Source organism: Lithobates pipiens, unplaced genomic scaffold, assembly GCF_037356315.1.
Source record: "Lithobates pipiens isolate NorthernLeopardFrog02 unplaced genomic scaffold, aLitPip1_a1.2 Scaffold_10, whole genome shotgun sequence".
NCBI classification, from domain to species: Eukaryota; Metazoa; Chordata; class Amphibia; order Anura; family Ranidae; genus Lithobates; species Lithobates pipiens.
In genome coordinates this window covers 85,873,447-85,894,715 of record NW_027507686.1, presented here as the reverse complement: position 1 = coordinate 85,894,715, position 21,269 = coordinate 85,873,447, and the positions used below count along the sequence as shown (strand labels likewise).

General features: G+C 43.1%; 2 protein-coding genes across 2 annotated transcripts in view; one reads left to right on the top strand and one right to left on the bottom strand.

Moving 5' to 3' along the window:
- Positions 1-8,523, top strand: part of BANF1 (barrier to autointegration nuclear assembly factor 1) — a 31,015-nt gene extending 22,492 nt beyond the window's left edge. Inside the window, exon 3 of the mRNA XM_077456629.1 lies at positions 8,046-8,523. Coding sequence (XP_077312755.1) covers positions 8,046-8,192 — 147 coding nt within the window. The 3' untranslated portion in view covers positions 8,193-8,523. The remainder of the gene's footprint in view (positions 1-8,045) is intronic.
- A 7,425-nt stretch (positions 8,524-15,948) lies between these two features.
- The window catches only part of LOC143933648 (uncharacterized), a 42,585-nt gene continuing 37,264 nt past the window's right edge, over positions 15,949-21,269 (bottom strand). The window contains exon 3 of the mRNA XM_077456604.1: positions 15,949-16,790. Coding sequence (XP_077312730.1) covers positions 16,707-16,790 — 84 coding nt within the window. The 3' untranslated portion in view covers positions 15,949-16,706. The remainder of the gene's footprint in view (positions 16,791-21,269) is intronic.

Below are 21,269 nucleotides of genomic sequence, written 5' to 3'. Positions count from 1 at the left end.
TTTTTTTTTTTTTTTTTTTTTTTTTTTTTTTACACTTTATCCTATGGTGGAGGAAACTCTAAGTAGAGTATACCAGCAATTAACGCTGCTATAATCTTTGTGAAAAATAGCTTTTGTTCTGCAGAAAATGCTCAAATGCTTAGGCATCCAACGGATAAAATATTATGATTCCTGTTAAAATTCTCTGGCAGATTGAGCAGCCTCCGCTGACAGTAATTGCTTTAGGTATTCTGCTTAGCAGGCCCAGGATCTGGCAGCTTTATGTCGGTCGTGTATGTTGTGAGGTTTTATTGTAGAACCTCTACAAGGGCCTCGGGTGCCTGCTTATAAACTAGCCAAACAAACAACTGCTAAGATGCCTATGGCCACATCACCCTAAAAGCGCCCAATCTTGTCTGATCTCGGAGGCTAAGCAGAATCAGGCCTGGTTAGTAACTGTATGGGAGACCGCCTGGGAATACCAGGTGCTACACACGGTTCTGTGCACATTGTTGCTAACACAAACAGCTAAACGCATGAGTGCGGGATTGCACGTCAGCAGAGGATAAACTTCCTTTCACAATGCAGAAGCTCCTGGCTAGTCTTCCTTTTGCGGTGAAACAGCTATTTTAGAATGTTTGGATAATTCATCCAAATAAATTCTAGTGGGAAAAGTACCCCATTTTGTCATTTAAGTAAAGGAGTAAATTTTAATTTTTAAAGCTCCATTTGTGCCAGGGGCATCAGCCTCCAAGCAGTCGTGATGTCTTCCGCCGCCAGGTTCAAAAAGTAATCCTCAGATTTATCCCCAGGGACAAAAGAGGTCTTGGGGGAGGAAACCTACAAGATACTGAAGCCTCCTTAAGAGGAGGCACCCCGCTCGCTCAATAGGGGAACAACTTCTGCAGTTCTCAAGGATCTGATGGGAAGACAAATAGGGGATTTCCTCAATAGCTCCAAGGTACAAGCTGGAGTCCAAAGAGTTCCTGTCTCCTTGTTTTTTCTCTATCCGATCGGTAGTCTCCTTCCTACAAGGGGGGGAGAACTTCTGGCATCAATCAACATCAAGGATGCTAATCTCCATGTGCCAATCTTCCCTGACTCACCAGAAATTTCTACGCTTCGAGGTAAAAAATCTTTATTTCCAGTTTGTAGCTCTACCTTTTCGAGCTAGCTACTGCACCTTGAGTGTTTATAAAGATCCTGGCTCCTCCTTTAGCCAGGTTAAGGGCTCAAAGTATAACGATACTAGTCTACTTAGACAATCTACTCTTGATAGATCAATCTGTAGCCTGTTTTAAACCAAAGTCTGGTCACCACAGTCAGCTACCTGGAATACTTTAGGTTGGATCCTCAACCTAGAAAAACTCCTCCTTTAAAACCATCAAGGAGATTTCAGTAATTAGGGCTGATAATAGATACAGTCCAGAAAATTGTACTTTTGCCCCAGGAAAGAATTGGTTCCTTAAAAGAACTGATTCGGCTGGTTGAAACAAAGAAGAATCCTTCTATTTATCTTTGCATGAGTTTATTGGAAAAAATGGTGGCTTCTTTCAAGGCCGTTCCTTATGCGCAGTTTCATTGAAGACTGCTGCAAAACAGTATCCTGTCAACTTGGAACAAGTAGGTCCAAACTCTGGACTTCCCGATGCGTTTATCTGCCAAAGTGTGTCACAGCCTCAATTGGTGGTTAATATCCAAAAATCTTCAAGAAGAAAAATCCTTTCTAACGGTTACCTGGAAAGTAGTAACAACAGATGCCAGCTTTTTGGGCTGGGGAGCAGTTCTGGAAGAAGCGTCTGTCCAGGGGAAGTGGAACAAATCGGAGTTGACCTTGCCCATCAATATTCTAGCGATTCGGGCAGTATGCCTGGCCCTAAAGGCCTGGACGCTCAGACTATGGAATTATCCTGTCGGGAGACAATCCGACAGTGCCACAGCTGTGGCTTTTATCGATCACCAAGGGGGCACAAGAAGTTGCGCGGCCCAGAGAGAGGTGACTCATATTCTGTCTTGGGCAGAAAACATCCCTTGCCTATCAGCAGTTTTCATTCCATGGATGAGGAATTGGCAGGCGGACTACTTGAGTCGCCAACAATATGCCAAAAATGGGTTCTGGACATGGAACTGTTTGCGTCCAGGTTCAACAACAAGATCGACAACTTTGTGTCAAGGACAAGGGATTTGATGGCATGCGAAACAGATGCCTTGGTCTTTTAATGGGATCAGTTTTCACTAATCTATGCGTTCTGTCCTGTTCTGCTGCTTCCGTGTCTCCTACGCAGAATCAAGCAAGAGGGAAAGAAGGTCCCTTGGACCCTGCCCCTCTGGCCAGACCTTCTCTCGCAAGGTCTGGTGTTTCATCCTACCTTGCAGACTCTAATTTTAACGGTTTGGCTATTGAGCCCCACATTCTAAAGGACCGTGGGCTGTCGGCTTCAGTAGTTTCTACCTTGGTTAATGCTAGGAAGCTGGCCTCCAGAATCATGTATTAGAGAGTCATGAAGGCATATGTCTCCTGATGTGAATCCAGGGATTGGCATCCCAGGAAATATCATAGGTAGGATCCTTGAATTCCTACAGATGAGATCATAATGAAGCTGGCCTTGAGCACTATCAAGGGCCAGGTGTTGGCCTTATCAGTGTTTTTTCAACGACCACTTGCTTCACACTTCAGGATATTGTTCTGCCTTTTTTTTTTTTTTTTTGTTATTTAGATCCTCGTTCTGTGGGAGAAAAGTCACTACGTTCTCTTGATGTGGTGAGAGTGGTCAAGGTCTATTTAAAAGTGACTGCTCAGATTTGTAAAACTGATGTTTTGTTTCTGTTGCCAGACGTTGAAATCTACCATTTCTAAATAGATTTGTCAAGTGGTTCCAGCTTATGGTTTAACCACTTCAATACCAGGCACTTAAACACCTTCCTGCCCAGACCAATTTTGAGCTTTCAGCGCTGTCGCACTTTGAATGACAATTGCGCGGTCATGCTACACTGTACCCAAATGAAAATTTTATCATTTTTTTCCCACAAATAGAGCTTTCTTTTGGTGGTATTTGAACACCTCTGCGGTTTTTATTTTTTGCTAAACAAATAAAAAAAAATAACGAAAATTTTGAAGAAAAAAATGTTTTTTTTTGTTTCAGTTTCAAAACTTTGCAAATAAGTAAGTTTTCTCCTTCACTGATGGGGTTACACTGATGGGCAATGATAAGGCGGCACTGATGGGCACCGATGAGGTGGCACCAATGAAGTGGCACTGATGAGGTGGCAATGATGGGCACTGATAGGCGGCACTCATGGGCGACACGGATGGGCACTGATGGGTGGCACAAATTGGCACTGATAGCTGGCACGGATTGGCACAGATGGGCATGGGTTAGGCGGCATGGGTTAGGCGGCACAGGTGGGCATGGGTAGGCGGCACAGGTGGGCATGGATGGGCACTGATAGGCGGCACAGATGGGAACTGATAGGCGGCATTGTATTATAGTATATTGTACTAATGGATGCCAATCAGTGCCAAACAATAATGCATGCCAATCAGTGATGCCCATTGTGGGCACTGATTGGCATCCATTGTGGCACTGACTGCAATCCCTGGTGGTCTAGGGTGGCATACCTTGTCCTGGGCATCCCTGGTGGTCTGGTGGCGTCCCTGGTAGTCCAGTGTGGGCATCCTCGGGGGGGCTGTGCTGATAATCGATCAGCACAGACCCCCCCCCCCCCCCCCCCCCCGTCAGAGGAGCAGCCGATCGGCTCTCCTCTACTCGCGTCCGACAGACGCGAGTGAGGAAAAGCCAATCACCGGCTTTTCCTATTTACACTGTGATCAGCCGTGATTGGACACGGCTGATCACGTGGTAAAGAGTCTCCGTCGGAGACTCTTTACCGAGATCGTAGTTGCCGGGTGTCAGACTGACACCCCGCAACAACGATCGCCGCGATGCGTGCCCCCGGGGGCGCGCAGCGGCTCATAATCCTGATCACGTCATATGACGTCCGATCAGGATTATGCAACCACTTTGCCACCGCCTATTTGTTATAGGGCGGGCGGCAAGTGGTTAAAGAGGAAAATGCCTCCTTTTCATATTAAAGTGCATTCCACCAGGGCTGTTAGTGCTTCTTGGGCAGTGCATCACCAAGCCTCCATGGCTCAGATCTGGAAGGCTGCAACTTGGTCTTCAATCCATACATTTACCAGATTCTATCAAGTAGATGTAAAAGGTCATGAGGATATCGCCTTTGGGCACAGCATACTGCAGGGTGCCTCCCTCCCTTCAGTTGGCATTGCTATGGGACATCCCACATAGTAACTACTATGGCTCTGTGGCCCCTGATGTGAAAAGAAAATAGCTGTTTTAAAAATCAATATTTTTTTTTTCTTTTTAATTAATGGTTACAATCTCTTTAAAGAGAGATTCCACTGGGAAAAAAAATTATTAAAAGACAGCGGCTGGTCGATCTCTTGGCTGCTGCCGCCGCCATTCTCTGTGAGGGAATCAGAAAGTGAAGCGTTGTGGCTTCATTTCCTGGTTCCCTAATGTGCATGCGCGAGTCGCAATGGGAATGGTCCGCGCTGTCTCTTGGACCCATGTGTGTCCCAGCAGACAGCACTCCGGGACAGGAAACAGCATAAACTCCGGTGGTAGTCTATGCCTGGAAGTGGGTGCAAATACCTGTCTTAGACAGGTATCTGCACCCCCTGAAAGGTGCCAACTGTGACACCGGAGGGGGGGAGGGTTCCGATGAGCGGAAGTTCCACTTTAGGGTGGAACCCCGCTTTTACCTGACACAGGAGCCAACAATGTCACCGCTGTCCCCTGTAGTCCGGCGCATCCACCTTCTCGGTGGGTCTCGCTGCTCCGCCGCTGTCATTCGGCGAAGCCGCGATGACGTCACTCCCGCGCATTTGCACGGGAGCCGCCACGCGCAGCATATTCGCCATTGACGGTGCCGCGCTCAGTGCGCCTGCGCGCCGCGGTCTACGGCGCATGCGCCGTAGACAGCGGTGCCTGTCTTTCGCCAAATATCTCCTAAACTGTGTAGGTTTAGGAGATATTTCTTGGACCTACAGGTAAGCCTTAATCTAGGCTTACCTGTAGGTAAGTGGTTTGTAAGGGTTTACAACCACTTTAAGCCTCTGGCTTTAGTCTGGTTGATCTTTTTTCTGGACCTGCCTTGTTTATCCTATCTTCCCTGAAGTCAATGGTTAGGTATTCAAGGCTTAGGCTTTTTCTCTAGTAACGTTCCTTGTTTCAACTTTTGTCTAGCATTCATTCAAGCATTGATACTTTCAGATATTCTTGTAATATGAATTCTACATCTGGGCTGCTATTGGACGTCCTGAATGTCCAAGAACTATTTAATTCTTGTTTCCCTCAATTGACGATAAAGAAAATAAGATGTTTGTACTTACTGTAAAATCTTTTTCCCCGAAATCTATTGAGTGTGTTATTGGCCTTATGTACTGCTTGCTGATGGAGCTGGAGGTTGTATAGAGGATGGCCAACCTCTCTGGAATACAGTATTCTTATAACCCAGATGTCCAGAAATTATTAAATTCCTTTTTAGCGTGCAAAGGTGGAAAGAAATAAGATCTGGCAGCAAAAGGGTTGTAGGGAATGTATAGTATTTTCAGTGTTTTAGATAATATTTTAGATAACACTGCAATAACTAAATATGTTCACACTGAAAATACACACTCATTTTTATTTAAAGTGGAACTAAATCCTCCAATCCTTTGCAGTAAAGGAAGCTGCCATGTTAAACTTTGATCTGCAGTTGCCATGGTACTGCATGAGTAATCAGTTATGGCACCGGCCATTTAACCACTTCAGCCCCGGAATATTTAACCCCCTTCCTTATCAGAGCACTTTTTGCGATTTCGCTTTAACTGACAATTGCGCGGTTGTGCGACGTTGCACCCAAACAAAATTGACTTCCTTTTTTTCCCCCACAAATGGAGCTTTATTTTGGTGGTATTTGATCACCCCTACAGTTTTTTTATTTTTTGTGATGTAAACAAAAGAAGAGCAAAAATTTTGGGGAAAAAAAACAAATTTTTACTTTTTGCTATAAAAATTATCCCATTTAACCGGTTCCCGACCGGCGCACGCCGATGTACGTTGGCAGAATGGCACGGGCAGGCATATTGGCGTACAGGTATGTCCAATCTTTAATGCCGCCCTGCCATAGCGAGCGTGCTGCCGGCGTCAAGCTCGCGTGTCGGTCGGGACCCCTGTGAGTCCGGTCGTGGGTCCCACGGACTCGATCGCCGCGAGCATACCCGCGATCGTCTCACGGGGCGGCTGAATGGAGAAATGCAGTTGTAAAACAGCATTTCCCCATTCTGCCTAGCAACTAGTGGCGCTGATCTCTACTCCATGTGATTGGAGCAGAGATCAGCGTTCACTAAATGAAAGCCCAGCCCCCCACAGTTAGTAACACACCCCTAGGAACACTTAACACCTACACTGGTTAACCCCTTCACTGCCATTGTCATTTACACAGGAATCACTGCATTTATATAGCAGTGATTGCTGTATAAATGACGATGGTCCCAAAAATGTCGGATATCCGCCATAATGTCGCAGTCACAATAAAAATCACTGATCACCACCTTTACTAGTAAAAAAAAAAAAAAATTAATAAAAATGCCATAAAACTATCCCCTATTTTGTAAACGCTATAACTTTTGCGCAAACCAATCAATCGCTTATTGCTTATTATTATTATTTTTACCAAAAATATGTAGAAGAATACGTATCGGCCTAAACTGAGGGGAAATTTTTTTTTTTTATATGTATTTTTGGGGGATATTTATTATAACAAAAAGTAAAAAATTTGTTTTTTTTTTTTTTCTAAATTGTCGCTCTATTTTTTAAAACCCGCAGAGGTGATCAAATACCACCCAAAGAAAGCTCTATTTGTGGGAAAAAAAAGGACACCAATTTTGTTTGGGAGCCACGTCGCACGACCGCGCAATTGTCAGTTAAAGCGACGCAGTGCCGAATCGCAAAAAGTGGTCTGGTCTTTGACCAGCAAAATGGTCCGGGGCTGAAGTGGTTTAAAAAAAAAAAAAAAAAAATTTGTTTCCATAGTTTAGGCTGATACATATTCTTCTACATATTTTTGGTAAAAAAAAATCGCAATAAGCATATATTGATTGGTTTGTGCAAAAGTTATAGCATCTTCAAAATAAGGGATAGATTTATGGCTATTTTATTTTATTTTTACTAGTAATGGCGGCAAGCTATGATTTTTTTCGTAACTACGACATTACGGCAGACACATTTTTGGGACCATTCACACAGCGATCGGTGCTATAAAATTGCACTGATAACTGTGTAAATGTGACTGACAGGGAAGGGGTTAACACTAGTGGGAGCTGCAGGGGTTAATTATGTTCCCTGGGAGTGATTCTAACTGTGGGGGGAGGGGACTCACAAGGGGAGGAGACCGTTCTGTGTTTCTCTGTACTGAGAACACACCATCGGTCTCCCCTCCACTGACAGGACGTGGATCTGTGTGTTTTACATACACAGATCCACGGTCCTGCTGTGTTCCCAGGCAATCGCGGGTGCCCGGTGGACATAAAGTCCCGAGCGATGCTGCGGGTGCCCCCTAGACGGCCGGGAATGAGAGGTCGTCATATGACACCCGCCCAGGATGGGCGATCCCATCTGCGGGCGTCATATGACTATACACTGGTGTTGAAAGGGTTAATGACTTGACAGTTTGGCCTAGAGCACAAGCGCTTGTGACATTCATGGCATGCCTTGAATCTTAACTGCTTAAAGCTGAACTAAACCCATCCATTTAATATTTTTCTCAGTTTTATTCGAGGCTTGCTGCAAATGATACCTGTCATGGTTCCTTTTTTTGGCTGGTGTATTAACTGATCACATGTGCAGCACCATGGCAACTGCAGATCAAACCGAGGCCAAGATAGCTTCCTTGGCTGTAAAGTAGAGGCGGTTTTAGTTCCGCCTTAATTTTATTGTTTAGTTGTGCTTTAAGAAGCCTGTTTACCCTTTTACTAATACTTCATATTTCTCCGGTTTTAGGCTTATGTTCTCTTGGGTCAGTTCCTTGTGCTGAAGAAGGATGAAGAACTTTTTAAGGATTGGCTAAAAGATACATGTGGAGCAAATGCAAAACAAGGAAGAGATTGCTTTGGCTGCCTTAAAGAATGGTGTGATGCCTTCTTGTAAACCTGTGTTTGCCTTGGTGTCCTCTCTAACCCAGCTACTGAAGTTTATCATTCATTTATATGTTGCCCACCAATCCTCAAAGTTACAAATATGGGTGTTTTTATCTGGACATTTTTACAAATTGGATTGCTACTTCTCAAATTACATTCAGTTTGAATTGACTTGTTCACTTTTCATCCTGCATCAGTAATTTTACCCACACACTTGTTATAGATGAATGTTTTAACCAATATTAATATGCTATTGTAAATCATTTTAGATATTCTTAACGCAAAGTTACAGCATGAAAACACCGTTTGAGAAGAATAAAATGTTGTATTTTAAAATTTAACTGACCGTTTTTTTTTCATTTTTTTTGTTGCTTTATGTTATGAATAAATTGCCCTAGGATTATTTGTTCACTCTTAATCGCACCTGGGATTGAAATGTGTCTGAAGAAAAAAGTTTTTTTCAATCTGGTTGCTATCAGTAGAAGGTGTTTTTCTCATAAATTGGGAGTATTGTTAATGTGAGCAGCGATTGTTGGACAGTGTAGCTTGTTAATTACCTGTAGAATAGGTGTCCTTGTTCTTGTGATTTACAACTTGAAAATCCAGCTTTAATTTATTTCTCTCCCTCCCCTCCCCCCCCCCTTTTTATAGAGGTGTAAACCTTTCACACTGACTGATGGAACTTCATAGACACGTAGATCAGGACTTTCATGTAACAGATCTAAAGCAGCAGGGCACAGCAGTGAGTGTAATTAACGTACTACTTTCTACCTCTAGTCCAAATATTTCCACTTGCGGGATTGCTACTTTGCCCTCAAGTACCCCTTTAGACCCTTTGATGGCTGGTGTACTCCCTGCTCATTATGTGCATGGCATTATGACAGCCCCTTTATTACGGATAGGCTGCCAACACACAGCAAAGAATCAATCTGGACCTGCACCATTTTACCACAATATAATGCAGCCCATGGCATGTGTGTTAAGGTGCGCTACAATGTAAGTCCATTGGAGCCTACTGTACTGTGTTGAGGTACCTTTGAATGAATTTTGTGTTTTGCCTTGTGGTAAATGCATAGGTCTAAAGGGGCTCTTAAGCCTCATATATAATCTTGAGGGAGGTTCTATTTGAACTTTCTGTTGCTCCAATCTCTAAAATGTGAAAACTGTTTTTAGCTAGCGCAAGCAATTTTTTTCTTTGTTGCAAAGAAAATGTTTATATTTTATTAGGACCATTATTCGAATCTACAAATCACAGTGGTGGTTTTGCAAACATAGAGTTTTTAAATTGGCTGCTGAATTTGTAAGCATGGTATTCTACTGCATTTAATACAGTATATAATGATTTCATGTCAGCAGAAAAGTTTTATGAAGTTTGGTTTCAACTATTAGTTTGCTTGGCTTTGTTTGGGAAGGGTGAATTCTTCTAATATATCTATTTGATTAAACATTTATCAAAAAACATCTGTTTCTAATATTGCATATTTTTTTATAGCATGAATTACACAAAATGATTAATTGGACTAATTGTAAACTCATAGCTTAAATGCCTTTTGTGTGAACTGTTCCTGCCAAAGTATTTGTCCAGTTGCACCTTTCTTATTCACACAACTCTGCCACACTCACAGCCTAGACTCTACCACATCCTGGGTCACCTCCTGCTCACTAAACAGGAGTATGGTTTTCATTTGTTATCCAGATTGGTGCAGAGGAACACTGGAATCAATAAATGTCACTTATCTGACTCTGTGGTTTGCTAGAGGTATCTGGCTGAGCAGAAGTGCAAATCCTATAGCAGGTAAGACCGTGTACATACACAAAAAGTATATCTGTTTGCCTGGAATTTTACCTTAATTCTGTGATACCTAAGGTTTTGTTTTATATGATTAGTCCTTGGCAGTAACTGTGCAAATGTACACTTGCCAATTTTTTCACACAATTAAAATATTTTTTATATGAAAATGTACTTCACCACTTGCCTACTGGCCCATAGTAAAAATGTCATTACTGTATACAATAAGATTCAACAGAGCAGTGTATGGGGGGAGGACAGGAATAAGTAGAGCAGTGTAGAGGATGGTCAGTAGGGCAGAGCTTTCACCCATATGCAGAGAAATGGCTGTCGCACATAATTTGGCATATTCCTGCCCATACTCCTCTCTCATCCATCTCCTATAATGTCACATACAAGTGCCTGGTATGGATGGGAGTGAAGGGCCAGCAATGATCAGTGTAGTACAGTTTTGCATGTTGCTTCCTTGCCAGTGGGGGAGGAGCACTCCACACAAAGACCTTGATCATGGAACAGTATGCTGTTTACCAGGTGCTTGGATTTGACACATTGTAGATCAGATTGGAAGGTGGCTGGGGAACACTAAACTTTCATGGTGCATACTGGAACAAATGACAAAATTCGAGAGAATTGGAGCCTCTTTAAAATCATTTCAGGGAATTGCATAGTAAGCTAAAGAAAAGGACTCACAAAGTTGTATTCTTGGAAATACTTCTGTGTCACGAGCCACTTGATGCAGCAGACGCATAGGGATCTAATAATTGTCTGAGAAACTGGTGTAAGAAGGAAGGTTTCAGTTTCCTGAAGTACTATTCTGACTTTATAACAGGGATCAAAGTACCTGTGTATTTTAAGTACACGAGTACTGCGAGTGCATGTGGGCTGTATCGAGTATTAGTGTCAGGTAGTACCTGAGTGTTGGGAGTACCATTGTTGTCTGAGGTGTGTGTGTACCTGTGTGTTGTGAGTGCACGTGGGCAGCGAGTACCCGTGTATCGTATTGAGTATTAGTGTGAGGAAGCTAGTTGTTAGGTAATTTGGACAGGGTATAATCCCCAATCCTCATTAAATTAGTAGGTACGATGCCTGGCGGGTGTGGAGATGCAACTGTGTACTTTCTTGCAGCATGTATGCAATCCTTGATCATCTGAGGGCGAATACTGTAATACTGCGAATACAATCTGTCACAAAGACCTGAAGCGCTGAACTGTCTGCTGGGCGCTTAGGTTCGGCACATCATGGATTTGGTGGACAGATTACTGGGAGGGGCTGGGGAAGACCCAGCTGTCATGGTGCACATTGGCACCAATGACAAAGTCAGAGGCAGATGGAGTGTCCTAAAGAATGATTTTAGGGACTTAGGAGCTAAATTGAGGAAGAGGACCTCCAAGGTAGTATTCTCATGAATACTACCGGTACATCGAGCTACACCAGAAAAGGAGATTAAGGAAGTAAACAAATGGCTGAGGAGCTGGTGTAGTAAGGAGGGGTTTGGGTTCCTGGAGGACTGAGTCGGTCACCAGTTTTATAGAACGGATGGACTGCACCCAAATGAGGAGGGTACAGATCTGCTGGGAGTGAAGATGGCCAAAAAGTTAAAGGGACTTTTAAACTAGGTGACAGGAGGAGGGTTTAGAGGTATAGATGGTCAGCGTGGAACATACAGCGAAAGCACACAAACCATTAGGTAAGTATACTAACGAGTCCTATTTGCAATCTCAGAACACCCAATAAGGACAGTAAGTGTCCGGTCTAAACTACGTGGCATGTTCACCAATGCCAGGAGCCTGGTGAACAAGATGGGAGAACTTGAGATACTGTTGTACATGGAGGATATAGATTTTGTGGTAATTTCAGAGACTTTGGTCAACAGCTCTCATGATTGGGTGGCAACCATTCAAGAGCATTCCCTTTATCGCAGGGATAGAGGGGGGGGGGGAGGGGTATGTTTGTATGTCAAGAATAATGTACAAGTGATTGTGAGAGATGACATCACTAAACGAGCTAGGGAGGAGGTGGAATCCTTATAGGTAGCGCTCCAAAGGGATGAAACTAAGGAGAAAAATAATTCTGGGTGTATACTATAGGCCCCCTAAACTGAGGGAGGAGGGGGAGATGGACCTCCTATCATAAATTTAGATTAGCAGCAAGGTTGGGAAGTGTCAGACTGGGTGTAAGGAACCGTGCATTAGTCTAAGGCTCGCCAGTTCCTAAAAGTCTTGTAGGACAATTTTATGGGTCAGATGGTAGATGCATCAACTAAAAACAAAGACCTACTGATTAACAACAATACAGACCTGATTAGGCATGTGGAAATAATGGGCAATTTAGGAAACTGCGATCACAGGTCAATTAGCCTTAATAGAAATCACACAAATAGGAAACAAGGGGAATACAAAGACAACTTCCCTAAACTACAAACCTTGCTAGAAGATATCAATTGGGATAGAATCTTAGGAACAAAGAACACTGAGGAGAGATTGGTTTGCTTTAAGAGCATATTAAGTAAGGGCATGAGTTAGTGCAGGGATCCTCAAACTACGGCCCTCCAGCTTTTGCGGAACTACGCATCCCATGAGGCATTGTAAAACTCTGACATTCACAGACAGGACTAGGCATGATGGGAATTGTAGTTCCTGAACAACTGGAGGGCCATAGTTTGAAGACCCATGAATTAGTGCATCCCATTGGGAAATAAATTTAAAAGGGCGAACAAAAATCCTGGATGGCTTAACTCCAATGTAAAAATGTGTATAAAAGCATAGGAGAAGGCCTTCAAAAAATACAAGGCTGAGAAATCATCGTCGGCATTCAGAATTTACAAAGAATGCAACAAGAAATATAAGGGTGCAATTAGTGCGGCTAAAACAGAACACAAAAGACACATGGCGGAGGAGAGCAAAAAAATTCCCAAGAAATTCTTTAAGTATTTACACAGTAAAAAAGGGAGGACAGACCATATTGGCCCCACAAAGAATGATGAAGGAAATCTGGTTACAAAGGAAGGGAAGATGGAGACGGTATTGAATTTATTCTTAGTCTTTAGGGGACATCGGTAACCAAAACTGCAGTGTTTATCCTCATGACATATCACAAGAAGCATCTTCATGGCTAACAGAGGACAGAGACTTGGAAACTTAACATTAATAATTCACCAGGACCAGACCTCTTGAACCCAAGGGTTCTTGGGGAACTTAGTCAAGTAATTGCCAGACCATTGTTCTTAATTTTTCCTGACAGTCTACTAACGGGAATGTTAACAGCTGATTGGAGAAAAGCCAATTTAGTACCAATATTTAAAAAAGGGCCAAAATAGACCCCTGCGAATTACAGACCAGTTAGCCTAAGATCAATAAAATAAGTGGCAATTTAGGCCTGAAAAAAAAAAAAAAAGACACTTGTCCTGGTTGAGACAGAAGGCTGAACCCACCTTAGGCACAAAAAAAAAAATTATGATAGGGGATGAAGAACCACCTTGTCATGGTAAATGATCAGAAACTGCTCCTTGAAAGACAGCTGCCAGTTCCAATACCCTTCACAATAAAGTGATGGCAGCCAGGAATACACTCTCCCGTGTCAAAAGGACTAGGAGAAGGTCCCAAATGGGAGTCTCTGTAAAACTGAAAGCATCAAACTGAGTTCCCACTGGGTAAAAGGCAGCCTGACAGGAAGAACAATACACATGACACTCTGTACAAAAGCACACACCAAGGAAAGAAGCAATTGGTCTCTGATATAAGGCTGAAACTTGCCCCTTGATCATACTCAAAGCCAGCTGCATATCAACCCCCGATCTGTAAAAAAAGCCAAAATACGGGCCACAAAATACTTGCCAGGATGAAATTTCCTAGCCTCACACCAGGCCATATAGGATTTCCCAGTCCTGTGGTAAATCGTCCTTGATGTAGCCTTCCTGCCTCTCAAAAGCATGGTAATGACTGTATAAGACACCCAATAGCCATGCCATGAAAGAAGGGTGGAAGATAGTACCATGAAAGGAGGTCTAGGTGAGCCCGAAGAGTCCAAGGCTTGTATGATAACATGTTTGTGATGTCTGAACACCATGCTCCCCTTGGTGCAAGCCGAATCACCAACATTCCTTCCACCTGAATCCTGTGGCGTAGACAGGGATGAAGCTGTAACAGGGAAGGCACAAATCCGGGAGAACAGTTCCTTTGGTGTCATTAGGCTTCATGTACACAGGACGTTTAAAAACTTTCCTGCCCCCAAACTTTGGGGAGACATCCACCAATCCAGAGACTGTAGAGTGCTGGGATGTACGGACATAGAGCTCAACAACTGTGTCCTCCTGTCACATGCCATCAGAACACACTCCACTGCTGAGGTCTGGAATGAAACTGAGCAAAAGAAGCTCCCTCAACATATCAAGTCATCCCTTGAACTGTACCACCCTCACCCAAATCTCCCAGTGCATCCTCCAGATTTCTTACTATCTTACCTGTCGTGATGGAACAAGATATGGAAATTAGCTTTACAGAAGAACCAAAGGAAAAAATTCTTTGGCTTAACCCACTGACTGCATATACCTCATCCAAGTCAAATTGACTGCTATTCAAAATGTAATCAGTGATGTGTAGATTTGGGACTAATTTCTTAGGCTAGTCATCTAGACCCAGAGCAAAGAGCTGGTGACAGGGCCTGAGAAGAGTTATTGAAGAGAATGAAAGATCCAAAATTCTCTTTCTTTGGTTGCCTAAATCTAAGTCTGCTCCTCATTGGGAGCAGCAAAGTTCCTTTTCACTCACATTTGCCCACTAGGTGTTGGGTTGCAGGAATTATTGCAAATTTGGGCAGAGGAGACTCAGGATTAGTGGGGCCTGTGCAATAAGGAAGTCATTGGACTTTTCTTTCCACTCCTCCAACTCATCTAATTCCCACTATGGTTTTTTAGAGCAATCAAAGCTTTAGGAAAATGTTACCGTATCTGGTTCCAACAGTTATGTGGAACCATGAGACGGGGAATCCCCTGCCCTAACTGATTAGCTGGCACTGACAGCCCCCTTACAGCTTTCGATAAACATGGGTTCAGACCAATCCCAAGTTTATCCCTACTTCTTATACATTTACTAAATGCCACTAACGCCTGTATACTACTTTGCTGGAAACAACCACTCCTTGTTAAATTGGTATTTTAGCTACGAGTTATAGACAAAACTAAAATTATAGAATGCTCGATTGCAGCTACAAAGCACACAGAAGAGCGATTCTGAAAAACCTGGAATTAGATAGATTTTCAATCTACACTAGAATACCATACCTTATTAAAAATGCAGTAAGCCCTCCCTTTGAACTTCCCCAATACTGTCCAGGATTGTCTTCTTTAGTTATTTTATCTGTACCTACATTCCATGTTACATAGTAAGGTTGAATAAAGACACCAGTCCATCCAGTTCAGCCTGAGTGAGTGTCTACAATTGTCCCTATCCCTGTGCATTGTACATCACACACTCACATTGGTCCCTACCCAATAATATACTACCTATTTCTTAGCCCGTTTTGGTCTGGTCATGTGATCCCACAGCTCCAGCTCCCCTGTGTCAGAGAAGGGTGGCTGCAGGGGAGAAGAGGGAGCACTTCCCACCTTTCCGCTGCACCCACCGCTCACTAACAGAATATGAACAGAGCAAGCTAAAAATATGTAAATATACACATTATTTTACACAGGTTAGGCAGCATATGTAACAGAAGGAAGGGGACATTTTTCAACCTAGTGTTGTGCAGAATTTCCACTTTAAGTCCTCCTCAACCTGCCTTTAAGTTTATTCAATTTTATCTAAGATGATACAATACAATGTTCTGATTTAGTTCAAGTTTTAGACAGGTCTTACCTCATTTGTTTTAATATGCTACAGATATCTTTGTTTATGTTTAGCTTCACTAAATGCATGAGAATACTTTATACCTTTATTACTTTTCTACTTTAATGTATTATTTTGTTTTGATATAAAAAATAAAATAAAGAATTCATTTTTTTTTTATTGGGATAGTTACACAGTTGCTTTAATGTAATAACAGACATTATGGGTAGGATTTGTTAGGTTAAGTAATGATATAGCTGAACAATAGTACAACAAAGTGTCATTTTTTAACTAAATGACAACAATTAATAGTATTGGACTGTGATGGAAAACTGATTTGAAGATCAGGCAAATAGAAGAACTGCACATCTATTTTAAATCACCTGAATACCCATGAGCAATATTTGTCTAGTCAGCAAATAATCTGACAATCCATGAATCAGATTTGCTTGAACTTTTGAACCAGGTGATTATCTGCAGATTTACTTATAACAATATTCATGAAACAAAAATAATCCACAAAATCAGTTATTGATTTGACTTTCACTTGTAGTGGCCAAATCATACTAAACCTTCAAGAAAATGCACAAAGGTGCAGTGAAATACAAATTAGGGAGAAGCTACATTATGCATCTTTGCGCGTCTTGGAGATTATTACTGGGGAGGAATCTGAAAGAATTTATTACATCAAATGTCTTTACATATCTTGGAAATCATAACCAGGGAAATCCGGGGATATTTCTTACATCAAATGTCTTCACGGGTCTTGAAGAGCACAACTGGGAAAATCTGGAGGAATTTCTGGTTCACAAGTCTTGAAGAGCATAACTAAGAAAATCCGGATGAATTTCTTACATCAAATGTCTTCATAGGTCTTGGAGAGCATAACTGAAGAAAGCTGGAGGAATTTCTTGAATCAAATGTTTACACATGTCACGGAGAACAAAATGGGGGAGGAATCTGAAGAACTGTCTTGTGTATAAAAGTGACATGCTTCCACCTAAGGCAAAAACAATAAAAACAACTATAAACTTGATGGCTTAAATTTAAAAGGACTATACAGTGGGTATAGAAAAGAATCACCTCCCTTTAAAATAATCACATTTTGTTGCTTTGCAGCCCCAAATGAAGGCACAGTTGAAGGCACACTGTTTTATCCAGCTGTATTTATTCAGTGCAACTTATAACATCCAAGTGAAAGATATAACACCAATCCATAAAAAATAAAAAAAAATTCAAACACAGAATTACTGACCTTGTGGCCTTGGATATACTCCTAGAGGGTCTTGTCCTCCCGAGATTGTCCAACGCAGATAGGGTTGCTTTGGATGCTAAGATTACAACTAAAGAGATAGTATCGGCTATTTTTGCTTTTCCTCCACATAAGTCCCCCAGGCCTGATGATTTCACTGCTGACATTTACAAAACTTACGTGGATGTGCTGGCTCCTAAGCTTAATTTACTTTTAGAGTATTGCTTGAAACAGCAAAGGCTTCTGGATTTGAAACTAGATGCATATATGATTCTATTGTTAAAGCCTGGTAAAGACCCTCTGGAATGTTCATCATACCGGCCTATTGCCCTTTTAAACATAGATTTGAAAATATTAACAAAGGTGTTGGAGAATAGGCTTGCTGAGTTATTTCCTCCCTGGTAGATATTAACCAGACGTGCTTTATGCCTGGTAAGTCTACAGACACAACTTTACAAAGACTTTACACACCTACAACTTCCAAATCTGGATTCCCCCACTAAAATTATAGTGTCTATAGACATTGAAAAAGCGTTTGATTCGGTCGATTGGCAGTATATGTTTAGTGTACTGGAGAGAATGGGCTTCGGTCTGGTCTTCTGACAATGGATCTCTTTATTGTATATTAATCCTGGGGTGGCAATATGGCTGGACATCTCTACTTCCCCTTTGTTTTCAGAGGGTAGGGGCACTAGGCAGGGATAACCCCTGGCCCCTTTCCTCTTTGCTCTCATGATGAAGCCACTGGCGGTTGCACTTAGATCATCCCGGGAGATAGAGGCTATTAGAGTAGGAAACATAAATGAATGCCCGGCACTTTATGTGGATGACTTGCTGTTGTTCCTTAAAAACCCAGGGGAATCGCTGAAAGCGGCACTGAACATTATGAATAACTTCACTACTCTCAGGTTTGAAAGTTAACTGGAGTAAGTAATCTATCCGACCATTGGACGAAGGGGCCAGGGAGGTGATGGACCCTGACCTGCTGCTGCGGTGGGTCTCTTCCATTACATATTTGGGAGTTAAAGTAATGGCAAATATCGCTGATTATATTCCCCTTAACCTGTTACCCCCAGTGACCTTTCTTAAACAGAAAGTCCAGGCCTGGCAGAGGCTTCCCTTGTCCCTGATAGGGAGGATTAACTTACTTAACCACTTGGGATCCGCGCTATTGCAAAATGACGGCAACAGCGCGGACCCACATTTCCGGGACTACGTCTATTGACGTGGTCCCGGTTACGAGCGGCCTGCGCGCCCCCTGAGGGGCGCGCGCGGCGCGCTCTGTGATCGGCGAGTCCGTGAGACTCGCCTGATCACCGATCCGTGTAAGGGGTCGATCCCGACCCCTTATCACGTGATCAGCTGTCAGCCAATGACAGCTGATCATGTGATAAAACGGAGCCGGTAATCGGCTAGTATTCCTCCTCGCGCTGACAGCGCGAGGAGAAAAAAAAAAAGCCGATCGCCGGCGGCCGTGTTCGGGACATCAGTCCCGATCACGGCCAGCAATTTAAACGGACACCTGCCCCCTGCCAGTGCCCACCTGCCACCCGCAGTGCCATCCTGAAATAAAGTAAGTGCCCCCCTGTCAGTGCCACCCAGCAGTGCCCATAGTGCCCACAGTGCCACCCAGCAGTGCCCACAGTGCCACCCAGCAGTGCCACCCACAGTGCCACCCAGCAGTGCCACCCACAGTGCCACCCAAAATCTGCCTCAAAGGTGCTGCACCCCAGTGCCGCCCATCAGTGCCCAGCAGTGCCGCCCAGCAGTGCCGCCCATCAGTGCCCAGCAGTGCCACCTATCAGAGCCACCTATCAGTGCCACCTATCAGTGCCCATCAGTCCCATCTATCTGTGGTACCTATCAGTGCCCATCCGTGCCACCCATCCGTGCCACTTATCCGTGCCACCCATCCGTGCCATCTTATCTGTGCCCATCTTTGCCCATCAGTGCCGCCTTATCTGTGCCCATCGGTGCCGCCTTATCTGTGCCTATTAGTGCCGCCTTAACTATGCCTATCAGTGCCCACCAGTGCAGCCTATCAGTGCCCACCAATGCAGCCCATCAGTGCCCACCAATGCAGCCCATCAGTGCCCACCAATGCAGCCTATCAGTGCCGCCTAATCAGCGCACTTCAATGAAGGAGAAAAATGACCCGTTTGCAAAATTTTATAACAAACTATTAAAACATGATTATTTTTTTTTTTTTTTGCATCTTTTTTTGTTTGTTTAGCAAAAAATAAAACTCCGAGCTGTAACTAAATACCACCAAAAGAAAGCTCTATTTGTGGGAAAAAAATGATAAAAATTTCATTTGGGTACAGTGTTGTATGACCGCGTAATTGTCACTCAAAGTGCATCAGCGCTGAAAGCTGAAAATTGGTCTGGGACTGAGGGGGGTTTAAGTGCCCAGTAAGCAAGTGGTTAAGACAAAAATCCTTCCAGTCATGTTATATTTTTTAAGACGTGCTCCCACATGGATTCCTAAAACCTTTTTAAAAAAACTGGATGGCCTTAAACCACCCAGAATATGGCTAAAGGCATTACAAGAGCCATGGGGTCAGGGAAGTCCAGCCTTGCCGGATTGGCAGAAATATTTTGCAAGTTATATGGTGTTTGCTGGTTAACTTCAGATGATGGGGATTCAGCTACACTGCAGGGATGTGCAATTAGCGGACCTCTAGCTGTTGCAAAATTACAAGTCCCATCATGCCTCTGCCTCTGGGTGTCATGCTTGTGGCTGTCAGAGTCTCGCTATGCCTCATGGGATTTGTAGTTCTGCAACAGCTGGAGGTCTGCTAATTGCATATCCATAGTTTCATAGTTAGTAAGGTTGAATAAAGACACCAGTCCATCCAATTCAACCTGAGTGAGTGTCTATCCCTATCCCTGTACATTACACACTCACATTGGTCCCTACCCTCAAGGAGCCCACAATCTAAGGTCCCCATTCATATACTAGGGCCAATTTTTGACAGAAGCCAATTAACCTACCTGCATGTCTTTGGAGTGTGGGAGGAAACCAGAGTACCCGGAGGAAACCCACACAGGCACAGGGAGAACATGCAAACTCCAGGCAGGTAGTGTCGTGGTTGGGATTTGAACCAACGACCCTTTTTACTGCTAACCACTACACCACTGTGCCACCCAATGCTATCCCTGAGCTACAGCATTAGGGGTGGCTCACTTGGGGTCGTATGAGTCCCTGCGTTTGGCCATCTATAAAGGTCCTAAATCTGATCTTCCCCATACATTGACTATGTAAAACTAAACAAATTTTTTGGTTCTGCACATGTCTCGTTTACATATTCTTTAACCACTTGACCACTGGGCACTTAAACCCCCTTAATAACCAGACCAATTTTCAGCTTTCGGTGCTCTCACATTTTGAATGACAATTACTCAGTCATGCAACACTGTACCCATATGAAATTTTTGTCCTTTTTTTTACACAAATAGAGCTTTCTTTTGGTGATATTTAGTCACCGCTGGGTTTTTTATTTTTTGCGCTATAAAAGAAAAAAGACTGAAAAATCTGTAAAAAAAAATGTTTTTTTTTGTTTCTGTTATAAAATTTAGCAGATTAGTAATTTTTCTTCATAACTTTTGGGCAAAATTTATACTACTACATATCTTTGGTAAAAATAAGTTCAAATTGGTGGATATTATTTGGTCTTTGTGAAAGTTATAGAGTCCACAAGCTTTGGTGCCAATATCTGAAAATTGATCACAACTGAAGTACTGATGGCCTATCTCATTTCTTGAGACTAGGGATGGCTGAACTGTTCGCCCGGCGGTCTGTTCGTGGCAAATTTTGCGTGTTCGCGATTCGCCAAACCAGCGGACTATTGCAGCTGTTCGCCCGGCTGACATGTGTTTACAGTGTGAAAGAACTTTGATCCATCATGGGGTACAGCACAGCCAATTGAGACATTTCAGCACATGGAGAATTGGAAATACCCCCTACCTTATAAATAGACCTGATCTGGCAGCCATTTTACATTCTGTCTTATGTCAGTATAGGGAGAGGTTGCTGCGTGGAGCAGGGAGAGACTGTAGTGACACAAATCACTAGCTATTAGGTCCACAAAAGTCCTTTTAAGGACTGGTATAGGTGTAGTACAGTGTATAGGGTTCAGTGCACTGCTGTGCTGGTGATTGCAGTTGTCTTTTGTCAGTGTAGGGACAGGACGCTGTGTGCAGCAGGGACAGTCAGTTTAATCACTA